Source organism: Leptinotarsa decemlineata, unplaced genomic scaffold (genome assembly GCF_025532065.1).
Source record: "Leptinotarsa decemlineata unplaced genomic scaffold, Ldec_3_MD MMD2_tig00003798_RagTag_RagTag, whole genome shotgun sequence".
Classification (NCBI taxonomy): Eukaryota; Metazoa; Arthropoda; class Insecta; order Coleoptera; family Chrysomelidae; genus Leptinotarsa; species Leptinotarsa decemlineata.
In genome coordinates, this window is record NW_027412596.1 from 2,692,124 (window position 1) to 2,715,557 (window position 23,434).

Sequence of the window (23,434 nt, forward strand, 5' to 3'; positions counted from 1 at the left end):
AATAGGTGTTTGCTTTCAAAATAGACCTGGATTGGAAAATCCTACTGAAATAATGTACAAAAACCTCTAAAAAAATAAAATTTTAATGGGATATCAACATGTTTCTATCCATTGGTTTAGGCTTTGCTTCTTTTGAAAGGATATTCAGGATGTTTTTCTACACCTTTGAAAAATAAGAAGTCGAATATTCTGCCTTCTTCATTCTTATCAAGGCTATTCAATGTTTCTAAATCTTCTTGGGATAAGTCGAAAGTGAACAGATCAATGTTTGCTTTGATTCGTTCAGGATTTCCACTTTTTGGTATCACTATGATGTTTTGTTGCACTAGATGTTTAAGCAGAATTTGCCCTGGCGATTTGTTATATTTTTCAGCCAATCTTTTTACTGTGGGATGGCCTAGAATGTCGGGAAAATCGTTTAATCTGAAAAATAATTGCATTGAATTCGTACATAAAAAAATGATATACAAAACCTAACAAGACCTAATAAAAACAAAATCATCAACAACTTTGATAATGATAATAATAATATAATTTATTGCCCAACAGGTAACACCCAATTACAGGACATAATTAAATACATCAGTACTGATAATAGATAAAATAAATTAACAAATTTACGTCTAATAGCCCAACTTATCGGGTCATTGTCGTCCGAACCATCACATGCATAAGCTAGCACTGTTAGAAGAGAGTGTGTATCATCTCTGAATAAAAATGATGAAATAGCTGAGCATATACTTTATGCTTGCCCCATAGTGGACCAAATCAGGTTTTCAGAGTTTGACACATTTTTACTCTTGCGATTTCACCTGCAAGTTCACCCAGCCTATAAGCTAATCAGTTGGACTGATTTGGTCGAGTTTGAATAGGTGAGAGCCACAACAAATCCTCGCGGATTGCGGTGGAAGGTTGAACAGATCCACTCATTTTGGACTTAACGTAACCACTTTTACTAGTTCTCAATCAGTCTTCGCTTCATTGATCACCCCATCTGGAATGATTCTTTATTGCTTTCAGTACGTTCTCAAAACACATATATCTATCGAAATAGAAACACATTAGCTGCCTACAGAGCCTATCATAATCACTCTACTCGGAATGCCCACTTATTATTACCTACTCAACATCGCACTGCTCTTTTCCAAAAAAGTTTCAGGGCTGCAAACTTTTTAATACACTCCCAGAAAATATCAGAAATTCTGAAAATGTACATATATATATATATATATATATATATATATATATATATATTTATTTATTTCGTATAGTTTTATTTCTTTTCAATATTGTATATTGACGTTTTCCTCTTTTTCATTTTTTTTCATTTATACTTCTGCTCCTGTGGTTATACAAATCAATCTGAGTAAATAGATTATTATTATTATAATAGAAGACACGCTTTCCGCCGATTGGCGGGGCCAAATCTGCTCACTATACATATTCGTAACAATTCACTTTACTTACTTCTTGTTATTCAAAGAAGATTTATTTAAATTTATGGCCTCTCACTTTTCGAGGGTAGTAAAGATTCTACTGTTAATATCAAAAATAAAAAAATTGAAGTATTCATAGGTAATTTGATGCCTTTTTTTCATGATGTGTTGATGGAAATCATACAGTAGCATAAATTTCATTTTTCACTGTTATAATCCCATTTTAGTAAACATGGTGATCGTGAGGGTCAATTCATAGCACATGCCATTTTAGTTGGAATGATTATAATGAATTTTGAACGCAAAACTTGAATGAGGATAAACTTCATCTTGTTCAGATATAACCTGTTATTTTGATGAATATTTTTTATATCCGGTTCATCTCATTTTCTTTCAACTCCGATTACATTTCCCTAGTCAAATTTCTATCTTTGAAAAAACTTATTGCACCAATTAAGTGGCTCAGGTCATACATTTAGTATTTGACTATTTTGGATGTCACGCAAATATAATATTTCATGTTTCCATATATTAGGTTGTTCCGAAAGTTTTCTCCATTTTAATGTCATGGGTTTTTATAGCTCCAAATCTCAATAAACATTTATTCTACACCAAACAGTTATTTTTAACACCTCAACACGTGTTCAACACGTGTTTCGTGTCTTCAAAAGGAAGATCTTTCTTTAAAAAATGGTAATCGTGTCGAGGTGTTAAAAATAAAGCTTTGGTGTTAGGAAAAAACTCCAGTTATATTCACTACTACACCAAAGGTTCTATTAATTTTTGTCAAAATTTAATTTTTTTTGCCTTTTTCAGCTTATTGTCATATAATGTTGAGCGATTTTTGGTCAGTTTTTCTCTACCAATTAAAATTAAGCAAAGTACTACCGCAACAGCTCTAAAAATTAACCAGGCATTTGGCAATTGTAGTGTTAATGAACACACTCTTTGAAATTGTTTTGCGAAATTTTGTTCTGGAAATTTATCCTGCTGATCCGTCACAAACGGTGCGTGGGATGGTGTAAGAACAGGGCGTTAGCTCCCATGCGGTTTTTGATGGTTTAAAACGTATTGGACAGGTCAAAACGCTCGAAAAGTGAGTGTCCTACGATTTGAACAATCGATAGAAATTGTCACGTTTCGAGGTCTGTTGTTTTTACGTGTGATGAAAAGTGGATCCCCTACTACGTTCAGGACAGTGATTGGAAACCGATCAGCCACCCAGGCACTTTTCAAAGGCGAAAACCCACCAAAAAAGACCATTGTTACTGTATGGTGATCAGCGGCTGGTGTGATTCACTATAGCGAATTGAGCGTCAAAGTTCTTCCTCAGCCACCGAACACCATCTTTTCAAGTACTTGGATAACTTTCTTACCGGCAGAATCTTCGCCAATAAGGACCAGGCAAAAGCGGCCTTCGTGGATTTCATCGAATCCTAAGTACACATTTTTTTTGCTGACGGAATCAAATGACCTCTTTTACGTTGGCAGTAGTGCACTGATTCAAATGGCGCTCATTTCGAATATAAGTATTCACTGAGATATTACAGTTCGGGGCTAAAATTCTGAAACAACCTGATATAAAATTATTGAAAATTCACTTTTGTTCCTATCATCATTCACGCACTGACAATATGAATGTAAATGAATATTGTTCTTACAGTATGGAATATTTCTGGGGTAATTTGGTTACAAGCATCTCATATGAATTCTGGAATGAATTGCGAATGTGTAATGACTTTAATTTATACAAATATTCACAAAAAATCTGCCTTTCTGTCTATCCTCCGGTTTGGATAGCCATTTAACTACTTTCGAAATAGCAATTATGAGGAGGTGCCCTATATTGCAGAAACCGATAGATATGCCGACGTTATCTCTTTGAACGGTCCACTAGATCACCTGATATGGCGCCCCAAGGTTTTTTTCAGAAGATACTAGTAATATAAAGTGTATGATACACAGCTGCAACCTATTCCAGAATTCAAGTTCAGATTAGATAGATAGATAGATAGATTTATTGATCTCTTCGAATCATTTACATGACATGAGATAAGTCTAATAACCGTGTTCGGTTGCGAATCAGGATAAAATTACAATACATCTTAATAAAAAACGAAAAATACACCTAAAAATACTAACAATACAATAATACAATACATATTTTTTTAAAAGTTCGTACATGTAGAGTTGGGAATAAAATGCCTGGTGCTATGTAGGGGATGAGAATATGTTATTTCATTTTAGTAATTGTTCAGTAAACTCTGTTAGGGAATAAAAACAGTTGTCAATCAAAAATGATTTCAAGGTGGATTTGAATTTGACTATATTTTCATTTGCTTTTATTTCATCTGGTAGCAGGTTATAGAAATATCCTCCTGCATAGAGTGGAGATTTTTTCAGGTGCAGACGGTTGAATTTGCTTAAGTGGACATTGTTTTTGTTTCGAGTGTTGTATTGGTGGACATCACTATTTTTTTGAAACTTATTTTTGTGCTGGTGGGTATAATTTAATAGCTTGTAGAGGTAAATGCTTGTACAAGTCATCAAGCTATTTGTCCTAAAAGTCTCTCTACATGATTCCCTATAGTCCAAGTTGAATATCAGGCGAATAAATCGCTTTTGCAGAATGAATACTCTCGTTATCTCGGTCGCCCTGCCCCACACGATTATGTTGCAGCTGATCGCTGAGTAGACTAAGGCATAGTATAAGTTAATCAGCTGACATCGGTAAAAATTCGATTTCAGACTATTCATCGCGAAGTAAAGTTTATTCAATTTTTTACATAGGCAGTCAATTTGTTTGTTGAAGTTCAATTTATGGTCAAGTTCTATTCCAAGAAATTTGGTGCATTTGGATGAGTAAATTATAGTGTTAGTGCTAGTTAATAGTTTTAAATTGTTTTCATTCTTCAGCGGTGCAGTAAATTCGATCATCACAGTTTTTTTCTCGTTTATAATAAGATGGTTTCTTTTGCACCATTGTGCGAAGTTACTCATGACTGCTTGTGTTGAAATTTCCAGCTCAGATAGGCCATCAGCTGCAACTATAATTGTTGTGTCGTCTGCGTAAATGAATACGCGTCCATGATTTATATATGAGGGTAAGTCGTTCACATATAGTAGGAATAAAAGTGGGCCTAACACCCCTCCTTGAGGGGTACCAATGAAGGTATCGAATTCATTAGAAAACTCATCCTCAATCTGAACCTTGAGTTTCCTGCCCGTCATATAAGATTGGATCCATGACTGGATTGGTCCTCTGATGCCCATCGCTTCTAATTTAATTTTTAGATATTCAGGGTTGATTGTATCGAAGGCGCGAGTCAGATCGAATTAAGAGGTGCTTGCAATGAAATTACCCCCCAAACATTTCATAGACCTCAATATTGTCATTATTGCCAGGATATGAGTACATTTATTGAAATGAACTAGAATGAGTTAACTTAATATCTTATCGAAAGTACTGAGAAGCAATTAGTGCTCAAGAGTTACTCCAGTACTTTAGACATTTTCGGATATTATGGATGAAATACCCCTTATATCTTATTATTTCCAAGTAAAAGTGGCAACACAGTAGGACGCACAAATGATTACTGACGGACAAAAAAATACGGATTAATGTAACGGTAATGATAATATACAAAGTTGCCGAAACAGTTGTATTACGTGCGGAATTGAGCGACTTCAACACAACCTGTGTCATAGATATTGGTTTGCTGAGTACATTTTTTTATGTCCATGTTGAGAACTACTAATTTTGGAGGAAAAAATCACAAATTACCTTCTCTTCTTGTTTGATATTACATTTTTCAGTGCATACATAAATGATTAATCCCTCTAAGTTGCAACTCTCTGAATAAAACTAAGTACTTACGAGTAATTGTATTTGTTGCTAAAATGTGTGTTGGCTCCAGGGCTCCCCAAAGGTGAGTAAGCTGTAACAGCAATATTGAGTTTTTTACACGTTTCCCTCATTTCCTTCTGTTGCAAATATGCATGTAATTCTATTTGTAATACTGCTGGTTTTATTTCTGCAGAATCATATATTCTTTGCACCTGCTCGGCATTGAAGTTTGATAAACCTATTGCTTTGGTAAGACCACTTTTGACTTGTTTTTCCATTTCCTACAAGAACGAAAACCAAATTTTTTGTAGAGGAGTCAAATTTTGTATTGTTCTTTGAATCTGAAAAGTAAACAAAGCTTAATTAATAGAGAATCTGCTGAGGTGTATGTAACAAAGGGCAAACTGAAAAAACCATCTTGAAAAGTTACTGCGTAAAACTAACCACTGAAGAGTCCAATTAGTCAGTAACTTGTCCTATTTATGAATTTTGCTTAGAAATTAAATAATTAATTGAAAAATTGAAATTTCGAAACTTAGCACCTTTCTATAGATGGTCAACTTTATGGAAGACAATTCTTTACCGTTTTCAAAACCCAAAAAATTCACTTGTGAACGGCGCCTCAATTGTGAACAATTATATTTTTTTATGCATACCTTGTTTATTTTTCAGATTGTGGAAGGTTATACAGTAAAAAACAGTAAGAAAAACCCAATTTGTCATAATTTTGTCATAATACTAAAATATAATATTTAAATCCAAAAGGCTTTTGAATAAACATAATAAAAATCACAATAAATATGTGAAATTTTATGAAAAATTGGTTTGCTTATAATTTACTGTCAGTAAACTTAAAAAAAACCAAATATATTTAGCATTTACATATAATAAAACTTAAGCAAATTTATGGCCAATGGAAATTGCAGATGAAAATATTCTAGAAGTGAGATATACAAAACATTTAGGCATAATTATTGATCAAAATATTATATGGATTTCACAAATTATTTATCCAACTAAAAAATGAAGATTCCTTTTCCCCAAATTAAGTTCTGAAACTTCTGAAAATAACTCCTTTAGAAATGTTATATGGCTCCCCTATAAAATCTCAAAATAAATTATAGTATCCTCGAATGGAGAGGTGCCAATAAAACAAAAAATTTTGGAGTATTGTTTTCAAACCGATAAATCTGTGAAAAAATTGAGCACTAAGTTGATGATATTTCAACAAATAATCTTCACCAATACCAAAGACAGACAGACATTCTCATACTACAGAGCTGCCTACTAGACCTTCACACCTGAATACCCCCACAGGCAATACTCTAACCAATACCACTCGACCTGAAAATTTTCCCAGATGAATGTCCATTTTTTCAATTGAAAACTTTATTATTTTTTAACGATACCGATCCAGCAACCAGATGAAACCACTCGTTCTACAGACTCGTAGTTTTATCACACTGTTCTCATGGTATTGCTGAATAACGAAATTTTTGTTAAAAATGGAAATTTATCAATAAAATTTTGAGTTCTTGTGGTCTTACTATTGATAAAGATATACCTTATCAATCCGATTCAGTTGAAGAAAGTAATAAAATGGATAAAAAACAATTATTTTTTATCATGATCATACAACTGGGCCAGGCGCGCGTTGAGAAGAATGTTGCAGTTCTGCATAGAAACATTTTTCAGCTGAGGTATCGAATAGCCCACATTTCCGTTGTTTTTTACTACATTGAATGTTTAACAATTACTGAGTTGCTTACCTTCCATGTTTTAATGATATCATTATCAACGTCTAAACTGAATGTCCCATCTTCATTAGTCAGCGGTGCATACACCGATTTATCACAGTGAAAACTAAATGGCATGTGTATAAGGTATAGATCTAAATAACTCAAATTCAACTTAGACAAAGACAATTTGATGAACTTTTCCACGTCATTAGGCCTATTTCCGAAGTTTGGTAACTGAAAGAAAAGACACACGAAAATTATTTTATATTTTGTAAAGATAGAAATTTTCATCATACCTACAACATTCTCGGAATTGCGCTTGAAAAGATAACGAAACTTGCACAATTCTCTTTAGTTTATGAGTGATCTATATTTATACAAAATCTTTTGGTAAGTTTCCGATTCTTTATTTATCAAAAGAAGTGGAAAGACAATTGTTTTCCCAACAATTGATTTTTCAAAAATTGAACATTTTCATAAATCTTGGGGTTGCGTATACTAGTAATAGATAGAGCGGCGGTTAGAAAGGTTTGTAATAATAACAATTTCATAAACTACACGTTACGATTTGATCTTCACAAACTTTAGTTTTTTCGTAACTACTACAAAAAAGCTATTCAAAATTTTCTATCCCACAAACTAATAGTCCGGCAGCTGTCAAATTTGCACACGTGTATTTTGAAGGTTAGGATTAACTCAAAATCATATGGATTTAATACTAGTAGCCCAATCTGTTTGTTAGCCTAAGAACTTTTCAATCCATTTAATATTTGTTACATATCAATAAAAATTGGAGGTTTAACACTCAAAAATTTCAATTACTGTTTCACCAATTCTGAAGTTTTTCAATTTGTACGAGTTGTATGATAACACTGGGTATGATACATCTAGGCAAATAATTAATTTTTTTTAAATATTGCTATTTATACAGGAAGGTTACAGGAAGACTACCCATAGAATATTTTTTTAAAAGTTAATTCTTGGTTTCAAAGTTTTAATAACTCTTCAACTCCAACACCAAAACTTCTAATGACACCACTTCGCAAGGAGTGTATATGGAAATATCACAAAACTTTTTCATTGCATTAGGAAAAATACATGCTGTTGGAGATCTGATTTATTCAACCATCTCAGAAAGCTCAAGAAGACAGCCTTTTTATCAACTACAGCTATTTTCCACACTTCTGCCGTAGTCATATCCAGTCATAGACAGAAGGGGTCTATTTAATGTCTAGATCATTATGTTGGGCTAGCTATTATTTAGCAGCGAAAAGGGAAAGAGTTGTTACGGAGTTGTTACGAAATGTTACGAAATCTTTGGCTTCACTTTCTCCATTTTCCAAAAATTGTGAGTTGCCTGTTTCCCTACTGATTGGCTGGGTACACTCTTGGTTCTAAGTAAGAAAGCATTACTTTTTCAAAATTAAAACTAGTTTTTACGTTACATGTTTACCTTATATAAATTGATGGATGTAGTCGTTACTACGTGATAGTAACGGCTACGTGGTAATGAAGAAAAGATAAATTAAACTTTCTGTTTTTTACCACTTTTATTTGTAACTAACGTTACTGCAGTTTCGTCCTATACGGACATTATCAAACTTATACAATAAACTTGATTAGCTAAAGGCCTAACAAGATATGTTAGGCGTATGTATGGACTTATTATAAAAAATTCTGTCCCCACTTCAGGAGGTATCTGATTTTAAATGATATAAAAAAATTGAAAAATCATCAACCTCAAAGCTATTTCTGAGGACTTATGAGGAAAATACTACGTTTATTGGAGTATATCTTAACGTACTACTTATATTCCTACCACACTAATTACATGTCTCATATGTGGAGTGTGTTTCGTAATGGGGAATGTTCCTCAATTTGGGTTGTAAATACATTCATGATTTTTTCAAATTCACTTCGAAAAGTATTCAAATTGATGTTTCAAGTGTTGGGTTTTAATTTTAAAAGGGATTTGTTTCTAATTCACATATTGGCAACAGCGCCTATATCAAGTTGAAATAATTTATACGTACCTAGATATTCTGCTTTAAAAAAGGAAAATTATCTTTATAAATCATCAATTGAGGCAAAATATAAATTATAATTCAATACCATAAGCCACATAAACAACAGTTGTTTTGTTATTTATTTATATAGAGGAAGATAGGTTAGGTGCACAAAATGTCATGTCACAGAATGTCTCGGAACTCGGAACATAAGTAAACAGAACAGCACGCCTCTGAAATATGTCATCTTTGTTTGTCTCATACAGGTAACAGATTCATTGTCCTTTATTAGCTATAACCGATGTTGCCAAATGGTGAAATAGAAACGAATCCCTTTAAATGTTGAATGCATTATTTCATTCCTCTTTTTTAGGTATTTAAATAATTTTTTAAGGAAAAAGGTTGAAATGATAAGTTTAAAATGCGTTGTTTTAGAGCTCTTTTATGAAAACTACTTGATTTTCGTCAGGAGGAACATTCCCCATTGTTGGCCGTAATATATCGTCGTCGTCTATTCCTAGGCAATTCTTAAAAATGCGTTGTCTGATGCATAGTTAGTTGAATACATTCATATTTTTATAAATGGTATCTTATTGGTCTCATTCGAAAATAACGCGACTATTAGCAGCAGCTATTACTATCTTTTTCGAAACGATTGGTGTCATGTTAAACAATATACTAAACTAAACAAACTGGGTTTTCATGAGAAGATAGAAAAGTGGAACTCAAACAGTTTTTTCCCAAATACTAAACTAGTTGAACAACCGATCGCTTGACATTTTTTTACGTTTGTGGGAAATCGTTTTAAAATCTGTTTTCAAGATATTGGTTTAAATATATTGAAGCTATTGAGAGCATAGTAAAAGTCAACCATTAATGAAACGAAGTGTGGAGCCAATTTCGTTCTTTTACCATAGGCGTGCGCTCATATAAAAACGAAATTTAAGGTTATTATAGAATATTTTGTGGTAAATTACTTATAGCCAACTACAAAAACTAAAAACCATAATAAATAACAACAGCGAATAAACTGAACTCAATATCAATTTCCGACCGTTTATTATAACTAATCCGATGTTCGTGGTACCGTCAAATCCTTCGATACTACAGTACTTAACGCGTTGGATGATAATCTCATCCTAAGAGCGTTTGAAAGTCCCCGGCAACTCGGGCGGATCACGTGTTAAGATATCCTACTGATTGTATTATTCTACTGTGTTGTGAGTTTCGCCTAGAAACGAATGAAATTTTGTAAATCCTTTGTTTGAAGGTGATTGACAATGTTTCGTGATGAATTTCACTAGTTCGGACTTCCATTGTCTACTATATAAAATGATTTGAAATCCCTGAAACAAGTAAAAAAGAATAATTAAAAAAGAATAGTTGAAAATAACAATTATATTAAGCAACAATAAACCTGAAATGAAATGATAGTGACATAACCTACAAGTAAAAATATAATAATTGAATAAATAAAAATTAAAGGAATGAAAAAAGAAAATAATAAAAAATAAAAAAGTGTAGAGATTCCAAGTCACGTTAGTTCACGACGTTTCGTCGTGACCCAAAACCAATGAAGCGGAAAGAGGAAAGAGGGGGTAGGTAAAAGGTAAAAGCACCCGAATGACCCATAAATAGTCATCTCTCGGAGGAATCAGTCCAGTCATCACCCGAAGACGATTGTAGATACCAACAAATCATTTTATATAGTAGACAATGGAAGTCCGAACTAGTGAAATTTTGTAAATCCTATTCCACCGTTTCGCCAACAGGCCCATTGGTGGTGGGCGTGGCGTCGTTTGAATTGGTTGAATTAAATGGCTCATGTAATTTAGTGCAGGTAGCCAAATTTCAAGGATGTTCTTTCTCTCTTCTTGTCGATTGAAATTGTTTTTGAGTGTTCAAATTACTATGGCATCCCTTGGTTAATAGGTCTGAGTTCTAACAAACACTTTGATCTCGATACTTCGGGTACCTTCTCTGATTGTATTTCCCGCCACTGCTGATTTTTCGGGATTGCATTTGAAGAGACTCAGGTGCTTGGTAGAATTTCTATTTTATGATTTCTATTTCTATTGCCCAATTAGGGGCAATAGAAATTCATAAACACAAAAACGGTTTCAATTGTCAGCAAGAGAGAAAAATTATCAAAAAGTCAGGCTACCTGCCCTCGTGAAATGATGGTCAATAAATTCGATAAACAAAAATATACCAATTGAACGTTGAAAGTAAGTTTTATTTTAACACTCGTATCATAAATAGCTATAATATTATTGTGTTTATTTAATTTGAAGTTGCAATGTCGTAGATTCAGTTGTTAATTATAAATATGATATCAGAGAAAAAATTTCATGATTGGATAAGTATGAACAAAAAACTCCAGTAATATTCATTACTACACCAAAGGTTCCAAACAGTGCATCATAAGTATGAACAAGTTATTTATGAACATGATGCCTACTTACGTATTCTGAGTAAAAAAGTTAAATTATGCTGAAGGTGCACTAAAGATTATGGTGGAGTCTGCAAGATGATGATGCTCCTGATGGAAAATATTATTGAAGGTTTCATTCTCCAAAATGAACATTAGTAAATAGATGACCTTCAGTATATATAATATGTATAGACCAACGGTCTGCAACAGGCGGACCGCGAAAGGTCGAACCTCGGACCGCGAAAGTTCGAACCTCGGACCGCCAAGTATACCAAGTATAAATTAGTACGAAGATAAGGCATACAATACCCTAATTAAATAAAAAAAATTAAGCCACATATAATTTATAAGTACTTATTTTATTTTGAGTTTCCTAGCTAACCTGTTTTACAAGTACCTATAGTCTATTTCAAAAGAGTGTAGAGTAATAAATCATGAAGTGTCATAAAATTTGCCTGAATTTCGTTGTCGTCCATGGGCGTAGGCAAATCTTAGGATTATTAAACTTAATAATTAAAGTAAATTAAAAATTACAGACATAGATAATAATAAAAGGCCATTTTTGGGAAGTAATTTGGTCTAAAACTAAGTACCTACATGTATTTAGGTAAGTAAAATTTCTTAAAAAAAGATTAAGATTAATTTTAGTGGTTCTTGTAAACTTATTTAATATGCAATTTGGGTTCATATACTTGAGCATGATTTCTCAAAAAAGGGTTAACACTTAGTTCCGAGGTGCCATGTTATTATAATAATCCCTTTTTGACCCTGCCCACCAATCATGCAATACCTATTAAACTCAGGTGTTTAAATATATTGTAATGGTGTCTTAAACATTCGAGTTATAATAGTAATTGTTACTACACCAATTAAACGTACAGTGATATTGTGATATAGAAATAGTGAAAAAGTTATAAAATGGGGACATTTACTCCAAAGAAAAGAAGTGTAAAAAATTCTCCGCTATCTGTTTGCGAAAAAGTTATAATTTTAAATGTATATGATTGCATAAAACACGATCACCCTAGTTTGTCTGTGCAAGAAAGTGTTGAGCGATGTGCCCGAATGACTGGAATTGGACAGTCCACGATTTTTAAATTATTGCGAGAAAGAAAGATATCAGGCCAGGTAAGTCCATGCAAGAGAAAATCAGGAAGACCAATAAAAATCTTAGATGAAGACACCAAATGTGACATTCGAAGAAAAGTTCATTCGTTTTATTTTAAAAAGGAAATACCCACTCTTGAAAAAATATTTATCGAGATAAGCCAAGATAACGATATTCCTTTGATATCCAGAAAACTTTTATGGAAAACTTTAAAAAGTATGAATTTTGCCTGGGAAAAGCACAATCGAAAGGCACTATTACTGGAAAGTGATGAAATTGTTTGCTGGAGACGAAAATATTTGACAACTATAAAGCAGTACCGCAGAGAGCAAAAGAAAATTTTTTATCTTGATGAGACGTGGATAAACGAAGGTTATATAGTCAAAAAAATGTGGCAAGATAAAAATATAACAAGTTCTCGCCAAGCTTTCATAGAAGGCCTTTCGACGGGTATTAAAGTGCCTTCGGGAAAAGGGAAGAGGCTTATAATTGCTCACATTGGAAGCGAAGACGGATTTTTAAAAGAAGGTTTGTTAAGCTTTGAGTCGTGCCGGACGGGAGATTATCATGAGGACATGAATTCGGATGTCTTCGAAGACTACTTCGGGGAAATGTTAAAATTTCTTTCAGCTGATTCGGTCGTGGTTATGGATAATGCAAGCTACCATTCAAGGCGCTTAGAGAAGGTACCAACTTCAGCTTGGAGAAAGCAAGAAATTATTAACTGGCTGTCAAATAAAGGTATTCAGTTTGAGACGAATTCAGTAAAGAAGGAACTACTAGCCATAGTAAAACAACATAAATCTCGCTTCATGAAATATGCCGTAGAAGATGTAGCAGAAAAGTATAAAGTAACTGTGCTGCGCCTACCGCCATATCATTGCGAATTAAATCCTATAGAACTTATATGGGCACAAGTTAAAGGATATGTTGCAAGGCACAATACCACATTTAAAATGAAAGATGTCAAGGTATTGTTTGATCAAGCCATTATGGAAATCACATCAGAAAACTGGCAAAAAGCAATCCAGCATGTTTTAAAAGAGGAAGATAAAATGTGGGAACTGGACAACTTGGTCGATCAGGTGGTTGACCCTATAATTATAACACCAGGGGATGATGACAGTTCTTCGGATGAAGACTATACTGATGTAGAATAATTTAATTGAATTGTAAATATACTGTAGCGGGATAAGCAATCTGGACAGAGACCAGTGTATCAGTGACAGTGACACTTTTGCTTAGGTTAGGGTTTAGAATTAAGGGTAGTCTGAATAATTATTTTCTCGGAAGGTTCTCGAAAATTGTACCTAGTAATCTCTAGAACATTCAATTAGGGTATAAATAGAGTGTTGTTAAACGTTAAGGGAAGTTCACAGTTTTAGTATTGTTCAAGTGTCAAATTGTAATAACGTATCCAGTAAAGTTCTTGTCGTTTTTGTGAATAAATTGATTTAAAGTCCCCACAAGTGTTTCAATACGTAAAGTTCGTTCGTGTGTGTTTGTGAGTATTTCCCGATTTCGGTTCGTATATATTTTATTGTTACATTTTATATTTTTTTAATAACACTGTTCTGCTGTATTAAATTTTTATTTCCTTTAATATAATTTTTATGAATGCATATTCTTTTGGCAATTATCCCACTAGCGCGCCTCTGGCTCAGTATTTATCCGTCGATAACAATGGACAAATCCCTTAAAACAGGGTGATACCTACCTGCTCTTTATGAAACGACATAATTTTGCAATGCGGACTAGGGAAGTGACAGAATTTATTGACGGATCACCCTGTAGCGCTTTTGAATACTCAATGAGATTTTATTACTCTACACTCTTTTGAAATAGACTATAGTTTCCCATCTAGCCTGGCTAATTAAAGAACAAGTAACCTTCATCTTGCGAAATTTAGATACGCAGAAAGCTAGAAAGCACTTTGAGTTCATAACAAACAAGCGCAATATGCTGGTTGTGGCTTTCCTAAAAGATATTTTGAAATATTTGAATGCGTTCAACACAAAGTTACAAGGAAATCTTAAATGAATATGTGATCTGATACAAAGAGTGTCTGCTTTTCGTCGCATGCTGGATATCTTTGAAAACGATATTGCAAAACAAAAATTCATTAATTTTACGACAGTTCTTGAATATAAAAAGAACTCCGAAGAAGACATTGTGCAGTTATTGGGAAATTTCTGGCCGATCTTAGGAACGACGTAGCGGCAGAATGGACAGATGTGGCTGCAAAGTTGTTCAATCTGTCAAAGCTATCACCTCAACTGAATATAATCGATTTTCAAGAAGATATGTCCTTGCAAATGTATAAAACGGTATCCTAATGAGAATTTTGGACCAAACATGTTCCGAAAAAACATGAAAATTGCAAGAAAGTAGCAATAAATTTGGCCACTATGTTTAGCTCGACATACGTACCTATGTGAAACATCTTTCTCAAAGATGAATTTTTTGAAAAATAAATATCGTTCGAGATTAACGGACGTCCACTTCGAATTTGCTGTTTCTCTCGAGAACCAAACTGTCTCAAGACCGTCGGTGTAGTTTCTCACATTAATTTGTGTTTCTTCTATTCTATAATTCAAAATTTGATTTGCAACCAAAATAATACATGGGTAGCACGTCATTGTTATCAGTTGTTTTTTTCTTGACCTCATTACATTTTTTTCACAGTATACGGACCCCACCTAAAACTACTTGCCGACCCCTAGTATTGTAATAAACTCACTTCAGGTTCATTTATAAGGAACGGAATGAAACGACTTCGTAGAAAAACTTCCTCTATTCAGAATAACTCAAATTGATCTACCTTGTTTCAATTACATGATCCTCGTCGTAATCCTTCCCTATCTCAATGTTACATAATGTTTTAATAACATAAGATCGGCATACATCGAAAAGAGCTGTCCTGGCACGTATTAGGTGTTCTAATTAGAATATTGTTTATTTCTCAATTTGTTATTGTTCCACATTATTTGCTATACCAGTACATCTCCCCCCGATGACGAAAAAAAAAATTTTAAACAATATTTTTTTTTTTTCATTCAATAAACAATTTTGTCCTATTTTTGTGTATTTCTACCAGCTTATTATCTATTCTAACTACAACATTTGGATCTTTATCTTCTACTATAATATAAGGACCTTTGAAGATAGGATCATACTTATTTGAAGATGTGTTCCTTACTAATATCTTATCACCTATCCTAACATTAACAGGATTAATTTTAATATCTAGTTTTTGTTTTCGTAACGATTTTGATACCATTAAATTATTTCTCGCGTCATTCCAAGCTGTTTGCAATCTAAATTTTAACTGAATTGGGTAATCATCGAAATTATATACAGGGTCGACTTGTGTAGCAATGCTCGATGGTACTCGACTCATTTTGCCGAAAACCAATTCGTATGGACTATACCGAGTTTCCGTATGCACTGTATTATTATATGCAAAACACCAATATGGTATCCATGAGCTCCAGGTGTCTGGATGCTCTGATGCATGTATGCGTAAATAATCACCTAGATTTTTATGTGTGTTTTCCAATGCTCCAATGGTTTCGTGATGATACGCCGTTGAATTCAGCTGTTCGATTTTTAGCAGTTTGCACGACTCTTTGAAGGTCGACGCTAGAAATTCAGTGCCTCTGTCTGTCACAACTTGTTCTGGAATACCAAATCGTAAAATAAAATTTTCTACGAATGATTTCGCGACTGTTACTGCCTCTTTATTTTCTAATGGATACCCTTCTACGAATTTTGTTAACTCACATTGCAACGTCAAAATGTATCGGTTATTTTCCCTGTCTTGGTCTAAAGGGCCCACCAAGTCAAGAAAAACTTTCTGAAACGCTGAGGTAGCCGTTGTGGTTATTTTCATTGGTTGCCGATGCGGTCTTGAGTACTTATATCTCTGACAGTCATCACAACGTTTTACAAAATTTTCGATATCCTTTCGGAGACCAGACCAAAAGTAAAGTTTTCTAATATTGTTATACATGCGATTAATTCCAGCATGCCCTCCCGTTGGTAACATGTGGTAATCGTTCAAAATTAATTGCTGGGTTTCCTTCCTAGTTATGTGTTGCTGAGCTTTTATTATATTTATTTTTATACCTGCCTTTCGAATTTCATTGGGAATTTCCAAAATGTTTTTTAATAACGATGCGCATCTATCTTCTTTTACTATAACTAATTCTGGAATTCCATATTCTTGGCAAATTTCCTTCAGGTCTCTCAACGATGCACCGAATGCAGTCGCTGATCGAGATTCATCCTGATTCATATAAATAGTATTTGCCTTTTCATCATATAATATATTCCCTTTTATTTTACACTCAGAACGTTTTTTTCTTTGAAACTCAACTTTCGACAAAGGATACAACTGAACAAATTCTTTAGGTGGTTTCAATAATTCTACGACACCAGGATGATCAGGCCTGTTATCGAAAGAGATATTGGACTTTTCCCGTGAATTGTTGCCCAATTTCTTCGTTTGTGCCCTTGTCACGACATTCATGACTTGACAGGAATTAACTGACATTTCTTTCAGTTCGTCGGAGTCAATTTTTATACGACTTAATGCATCAGCCGTTACATTATCTTTTCCTTTAACATAACTTATTGTAAAATCATATTCTTCTAGTGTTAACCTAAATTTCGTTAGTCTACTTGAAGGATTCGTCATACCGAAAAGATATAATAATGGTTTATGGTCTGTAAGGATAATGAACTTTTTCCCGTAAAGATAAGGACGAAATTTTTTCACACTCCAACAAATAGCAAGTAATTCTTTCTCTATCACACAATAGTTGACTTCAGCTTTATTCAGCGATCTGCTGGCGAACGCCACCGGCTTATCATCTGAATTTGACAGAACTGCTCCGATAGCCAAATTTGAGGCATCGGTACGTAATTTAAAAACGTTTGATTCCGAAAAATCAGGATATGCGAGAATTGGTGGTTGTACCAGCGCCTGCTTTAGCGTTTCGAATGCTTTTTGACATTCTTCGCTCCAAGCGAATACTACACCCTTTTTTGACAATCTGTTAAGCGGTGCTGCGATATCCGCGAAATTCTGAATGAACTTCCTATAATAGTTCGCAAATGCTACAAACCGTTTAGTTTCATTCGAGTCTTTTGGAACCGGAAATTGCTGTATAACACGTATTTTTTCAAAATCTGGAGATATTCCTTCAGATGAAATCACGTGACCCAGATACAATATCTGTTTTTTCAAGAATTCGCATTTGTAAGGATTTAGTTTTAAATTGACCTGTCTCAATCGCTGCAAAGTTTTTACCAAATTCCGATTATGAACTTCCAAATTATTCCCGAAAACTATCAAATCGTCCAAATAAATGAAACATCTCTCATAATTTAACCCTGACATTGCTATGGTCATCGCTCGAGAGAAAGCACTTGGACTCAGTTTCAACCCCATCGGTAATCTCGTCATTTGATACTGACCTTTATCGGTTGTGAAACTTGTGTAAGCTCTAGATGTTGCATCCAATTCAACCTGATAATAGCCCTGAGATAAGTCAAGATGTGAGAAGTACATCGCTCCGGAGAGTGAGTCTAAAATTTCATCTATGCAAGGTAATGGAAATTTGTCATCCTCAATGCGTTTATTCAACAGACGGTAATCGATAACTATCCTCCATTGTTTATTACCCTTACTATCCTCTTTTTTCGGTACTATTAACAATGGTGCCGACCATTCGGACCTTGTTTCCTCTATAATTCCTTCTGACAGCATGTTGTCAATTTGTTTATTTATTTCCGCTTTCTGCGAATGCGGTAACCGGTATGGTTTTACGTATACCGGAATGGCATCCTTTTTTAAATGTATGGTCTGTTTACAGACATTTGTCACCGTCAGTGGGTCATTTTCAAAGCGAAATACGTCCGCATATTTTGCACAGATTTTATCAATAGCTATTTTTTCCTGCTTATTAAGACCTTTGGTATTTATGGAGTTGAGTAACTTATCTATACGCTCAACTGAAAAGTGTGTGTTTCCAAAAGTATGAACATCAAATTCTGAAATATTTTCAGTTTTGGGCCTAAAATTTTTCAAGTGTACCTCTTTATCCGTAATATTCAGAATTTTAACAGGTATAATGTGGTTGTGAGGCTTTGCGATAATTCCCGCAGTATAAACACCTTCTGAAATTTCTTCTGGTATGATAATACAATCATCTGAGTTATGTACTTGCAAATATTTAATAATTTCGCACCTTGGTGGAATCGTTATATAATTTTCATACTTGGATTGCAGTGGAATCGACAGTTTCCGATTGTTTATATATATAGAGAATGTGCATAATTCGTAGTTTAATATTGCAGAGTGCTTGACAAAGAAATCTGACCCAATAACACCATTCATATCACTACCAAAGTCATTCACCACATGAAATTCGTGACCTATCTTAACGTCAGATAGTTCTAATGTAATATTAGCCGAGCCTTGCGTGAAGACAAAACCCGCTATGCCGTTTATTTTGATTCTATTTGTCGTATCAACAAACTGATTTTTATTTATACATGATGTAAAAATTACGCTTACCGAAGCACCCGTATCCAATAAAAATTTCAACTCACTTTTTCCGTTTTTCATACATACATAATTAAGACCATTCATACTTAAAACCTTATAATCACCTACATTCTCACTGACTCGACCGAAAAAACTGATTAGCTTGCGGGGAAGGGTTGTTTAATTCAGCATCCTGAGCGTTTTCCATAAAAAACCCTCTTCGAGATGGACTGAAAGTTTGGTTGTTGTGATTATTCCAACGCCCTCTAAAATTTCCGCGAAAATGTCCCTGGTTTCGACCCCTAAAATTATTTTTACTATGCAAACTACTTCCTCTGATCTTATTCGATTGTGAGTTATTGAATTGTCCGGTACTGAAATTTGGTCTTCCCCTATTATTCTGCTGAAATCCTCGACTCGTACGGTTGAAATTATTAAGTTTTGAGTTCCCTCGCATGTGAAACACCTGCGAAGAAGAGGTTGCACCTCCCGTACATTCCTCATCTACAGCTCCCGTTATAGCATCTTTCAAAGCGCTATAGTTCCTAGCTTTTATGACAGTTCCCAGATCGTGACTTCGCAGTCCGTTCGCGAAAGCATGAATTGCCAGTTTTTCGTTCGCAACTTTAAGAATTTTCATTGCCTCGACATTTCCATCGGCTTGCGCTATTGTCAAATCGACCAGTAATTCCTCGATTGATTTACCAAATTCATTCACTGATTTATGTTTTTGTTTTGCGTTATGTAATTCAACTGATAAACTTGCGGCAGAATGCTTTGTCAACAAGTGTGTTTTGATGTCTTTAATTAAATCAGTATTAGACGTATATGACGACTCTAATCTCATCTTTGCACTTTGTGACAATCTAGTTTTAAGGACATAGTTTGTTAGTGTTATTTTTCCATTATCGTCTAAAAGACTATCGTATAATTCAATGGCATCTATTAACTGTTTTACAGATTCCTCCGAATTGTCGGTTATAGGCAATAAGCTTGACGCTATTCTGAGATCAAATTTTTCACCCATTATTGTAAAACTTCTAGTAATTTCTGTAATATTAGCTAATCTAGTCTCTAAGGTATTTCGAATATCGACTAATAATTTGTTTGAAGATTCAACATATAACTTAACTTTTTGAATTATATCTGCATCTTTAGGGCCCGCATTGAATTTATTTTTCACTTCATTTAACTCTGATTCAATCCTATTTAATTCTTCAAACTTGCGATTTATAGCTTTTAGATCGACTCGCCTCTCTTTGCTATCTTTATTTAAATTCCTATTAAAAACTTTGAGTTCTTCAAACGAGTATCTAAATAAGTCTATGATGCTCATTTGCTACGCTAAAGACGAAAATAAATCGATATATTGATACACAAACTTATACTAAATAAATACGACCTTAAAATGTCTTTCCATGTGTCATCCAATTTCCACTCTACTTGTTGTTGGTTTTCACTTTGGAATGCGTGAACCACCCATGAAATTCGTTTTCTTCTCACTCCTTACGCCTATACCAACTCCTGACTCCTCGTTATCTCTCTTCTTATCTTCTTTTCTAATGATTTCTGGCACCTCTTTATTAGAAATGCGCCGAGTGCCAAAATGAAACAGGCGAAAGCTACTATGCCTAGTACTTCGGAAACGGAGAACCCATTGCTAGCTGAAACTCCACCACTGTTCCCGGCTTGGCTTATGATTACTTCTTCTTTACTCTCTGTGGATCCCATGTTGGAAGATGTCAAATGCAACTCGTCTCTATTTCTCAGTATCTACCCGTTAATAACATACGTGGTAATCCTGGAATCATCCTGGCAGGATCGCCATGTAATAAACTCACTTCAGGTTCATTTATAAGGAACGGAATGAAACGACTTCGTAGAAAAACTTCCTCTATTCAGAATAACTCAAATTGATCTACCTTGTTTCAATTACATGATCCTCGTCGTAATCCTTCCCTATCTCAATGTTACATAATGTTTTAATAACATAAGATCGGCATACATCGAAAAGAGCTGTCCTGGCACGTATTAGGTGTTCTAATTAGAATATTGTTTATTTCTCAATTTGTTATTGTTCCACATTATTTGCTATACCAGTACAGTATATTAAAACCTTTTCTATATGTATTAGTTGGGTTTGGTGCATCACTCACAAGGATTATGAACGTCAGCTGCTTCTTGTTGAACTGAGAGTGCTTTCACTAATATTTAAAAATTATTTTTGATGATAGTGACCATTTTTTATGGGCTCCCTAAACAATAATATTCACCTCCATTAAAAGTTCAATCCACAAAGCCATTGCATGACGAATATCAACTTAATATCAATTTTCAAGTTTATAACCGCAGGTGAGCCTTCAAAAATTTATTCATTCAGGTTTTCCTGCTGAAATATACTAAACTTTTCGTTGATTTTCTATAAATAATAACAAAGACTTATTCGCCAAATAACCAAATGTCACGTCACGTCAGTGAAAACAGAGGTGATGCGCTATTTTATTTCTATAGATTTTTCAATGGTTAAAAAGTTATGTGAAATTTGTTAACATTTGTGTTCTCCCTTTTTTCCCTTTTTTTCCTTCTCATTTATAGAATAATGTTTTTTGGAAGTAATAGAAAACGAGAAAATATACTTACTAAGAAAGAAGCTATTCCTGTCTAAAGACTAGACTTTGAAAGAAATAATAACAAGCAGACATGTTCTAGTTTTTCATTATCAACTCGTTATTGATTAATAAATTCAGTCGAATTCTTGAAATTTGGAAGTATTTTTTTGAATTCAATTATTCTTGATCAGTTTTGAATACATTACAATGTTTCTGAGGATTTCAGAATGGGATAAAAATTTCAAAATTATTTGATAATTATAGGTATTGAATATATTTTTTATTACGAAGGAATGGATGAAGGAAAATTCTAAAATAAGTACTTACCGATATGCCTGTATCCATTTTCTAAAGCTATTTGAACTGCATTTTCGATTTCTTTCGGTTGAGCTCTCCACGTCCCGAGTCCCACTAAAGGCATTTCACTTCCATTTGACAATTTTATAGATTTCATATTTTTCCAAAAAAAGTTTTACCGATATGTCCGATAACCTTCCTAGCAGTTGGCAAGTGCAGTGTGCTATTTTTATTGTAACTATTGCGGATAGTTCAACTTGACTTTATTTTTAGTTTACAAATTTCAAATTTTGGCTTGTTGATAATTATAATTATCAGTTTTTTTGTCATCAGCACCTCCATACCAACGTGATGGAAAATTGCATAGGGTGTAAGTGACCGGGTGTATCGATTTTCTTGGATAAAATAACCAATGAAGGTTAAGGTCAATTTACGAATGAAGTGAATAGAAAAGGGCATTCGTTGAAATGAATGTCATTGTTATTTTAAAAATATATTTTTTACAAATATTACTGAAAGTAATGTTTTTAATGGTCTGTGTCGGTACTCTGATAGAAGTTGACTTTGATTTAAAAAAATAATTAATGGATGATTTTTTGACCAATAATAATTTTATTGTACAGTTTGAACAACAAAAATATTCCATCTATCACGGCTGCTACGATAAGTTCAATATGAATTTTAGTTTTCATATTATTGACCCGGATCTATTGTAATCTGAAGTTTTGCTTTTAACTGCGAATGTCAATCTCAAAAGTTCATTCTGTGACACTCTTGAGCGTATTGCGATTTTCCTCCAATATTTTAATCGGCAACAACCCTGTTTTCTGTGGATATTGTATCAATATTTTTTCTAGAAATCACAGTTGTCTTTATCAGTCGTGTTTGTATATCTTGTATTTTTTGAAATGAAGTAAATTTCTGATTCAATCTGTTTATAACGATTCATTCAACAAAATAGTACTACACTGAAAATTGTCAAAAGAATGCAACTAAAAAGCTGTGACATTTGTGATGCACTGTTCGAAACCTTTGGTGTAGTAATGAATATTACTGGAAAAAACTCCAGTAATATTCAGCTGTGACATTGTCATCTTCTTCAAAACTTCGGCTTCAATTATACAGTTATTTCATTATTGTCGTAAATGCTGAAATGTTCGAAGACAGGACATTTCGCTAAATTTGCTGATTTAGGAAACTTCATCGAACTGCATTGGTAAAGTTACGGTGCTAATCATTATCAATGGAGTTAAAGCTACAGAGCTCATTGATACCAAAAGCATACCTTGTTCTATTCTTTAGCATGAGCATGATATTCTTGAAGATCACTCTGCAATGAAAATTAATTTCGGTGGACCAAGTACTTCTCTCAAAATTCTCAATTTAGACCATTTATTTCTTCAGT

General features: G+C 33.8%; 2 protein-coding genes across 2 annotated transcripts in view; both read right to left on the bottom strand.

Annotated features, from left to right (window-relative positions):
* The window catches only part of LOC141483638 (uncharacterized), a 565,103-nt gene that overhangs the window by 256,816 nt on the left and 284,853 nt on the right, over positions 1-23,434 (bottom strand). The gene's annotated exons all lie outside the window — the stretch shown is intronic.
* LOC111511156 (aldo-keto reductase family 1 member A1) lies at positions 66-22,391 on the bottom strand. The gene is made up of 5 exons (XM_074178462.1): positions 22,060-22,391; positions 15,135-15,148; positions 7,053-7,340; positions 5,314-5,564; positions 66-423 (listed from the first exon to the last, which is right to left on the bottom strand). The coding sequence occupies exons 1-5, from the start codon at positions 22,184-22,186 to the stop codon at positions 117-119; spliced, it is 987 nt and encodes a 328-aa protein (XP_074034563.1). The 5' UTR covers positions 22,187-22,391; the 3' UTR covers positions 66-116.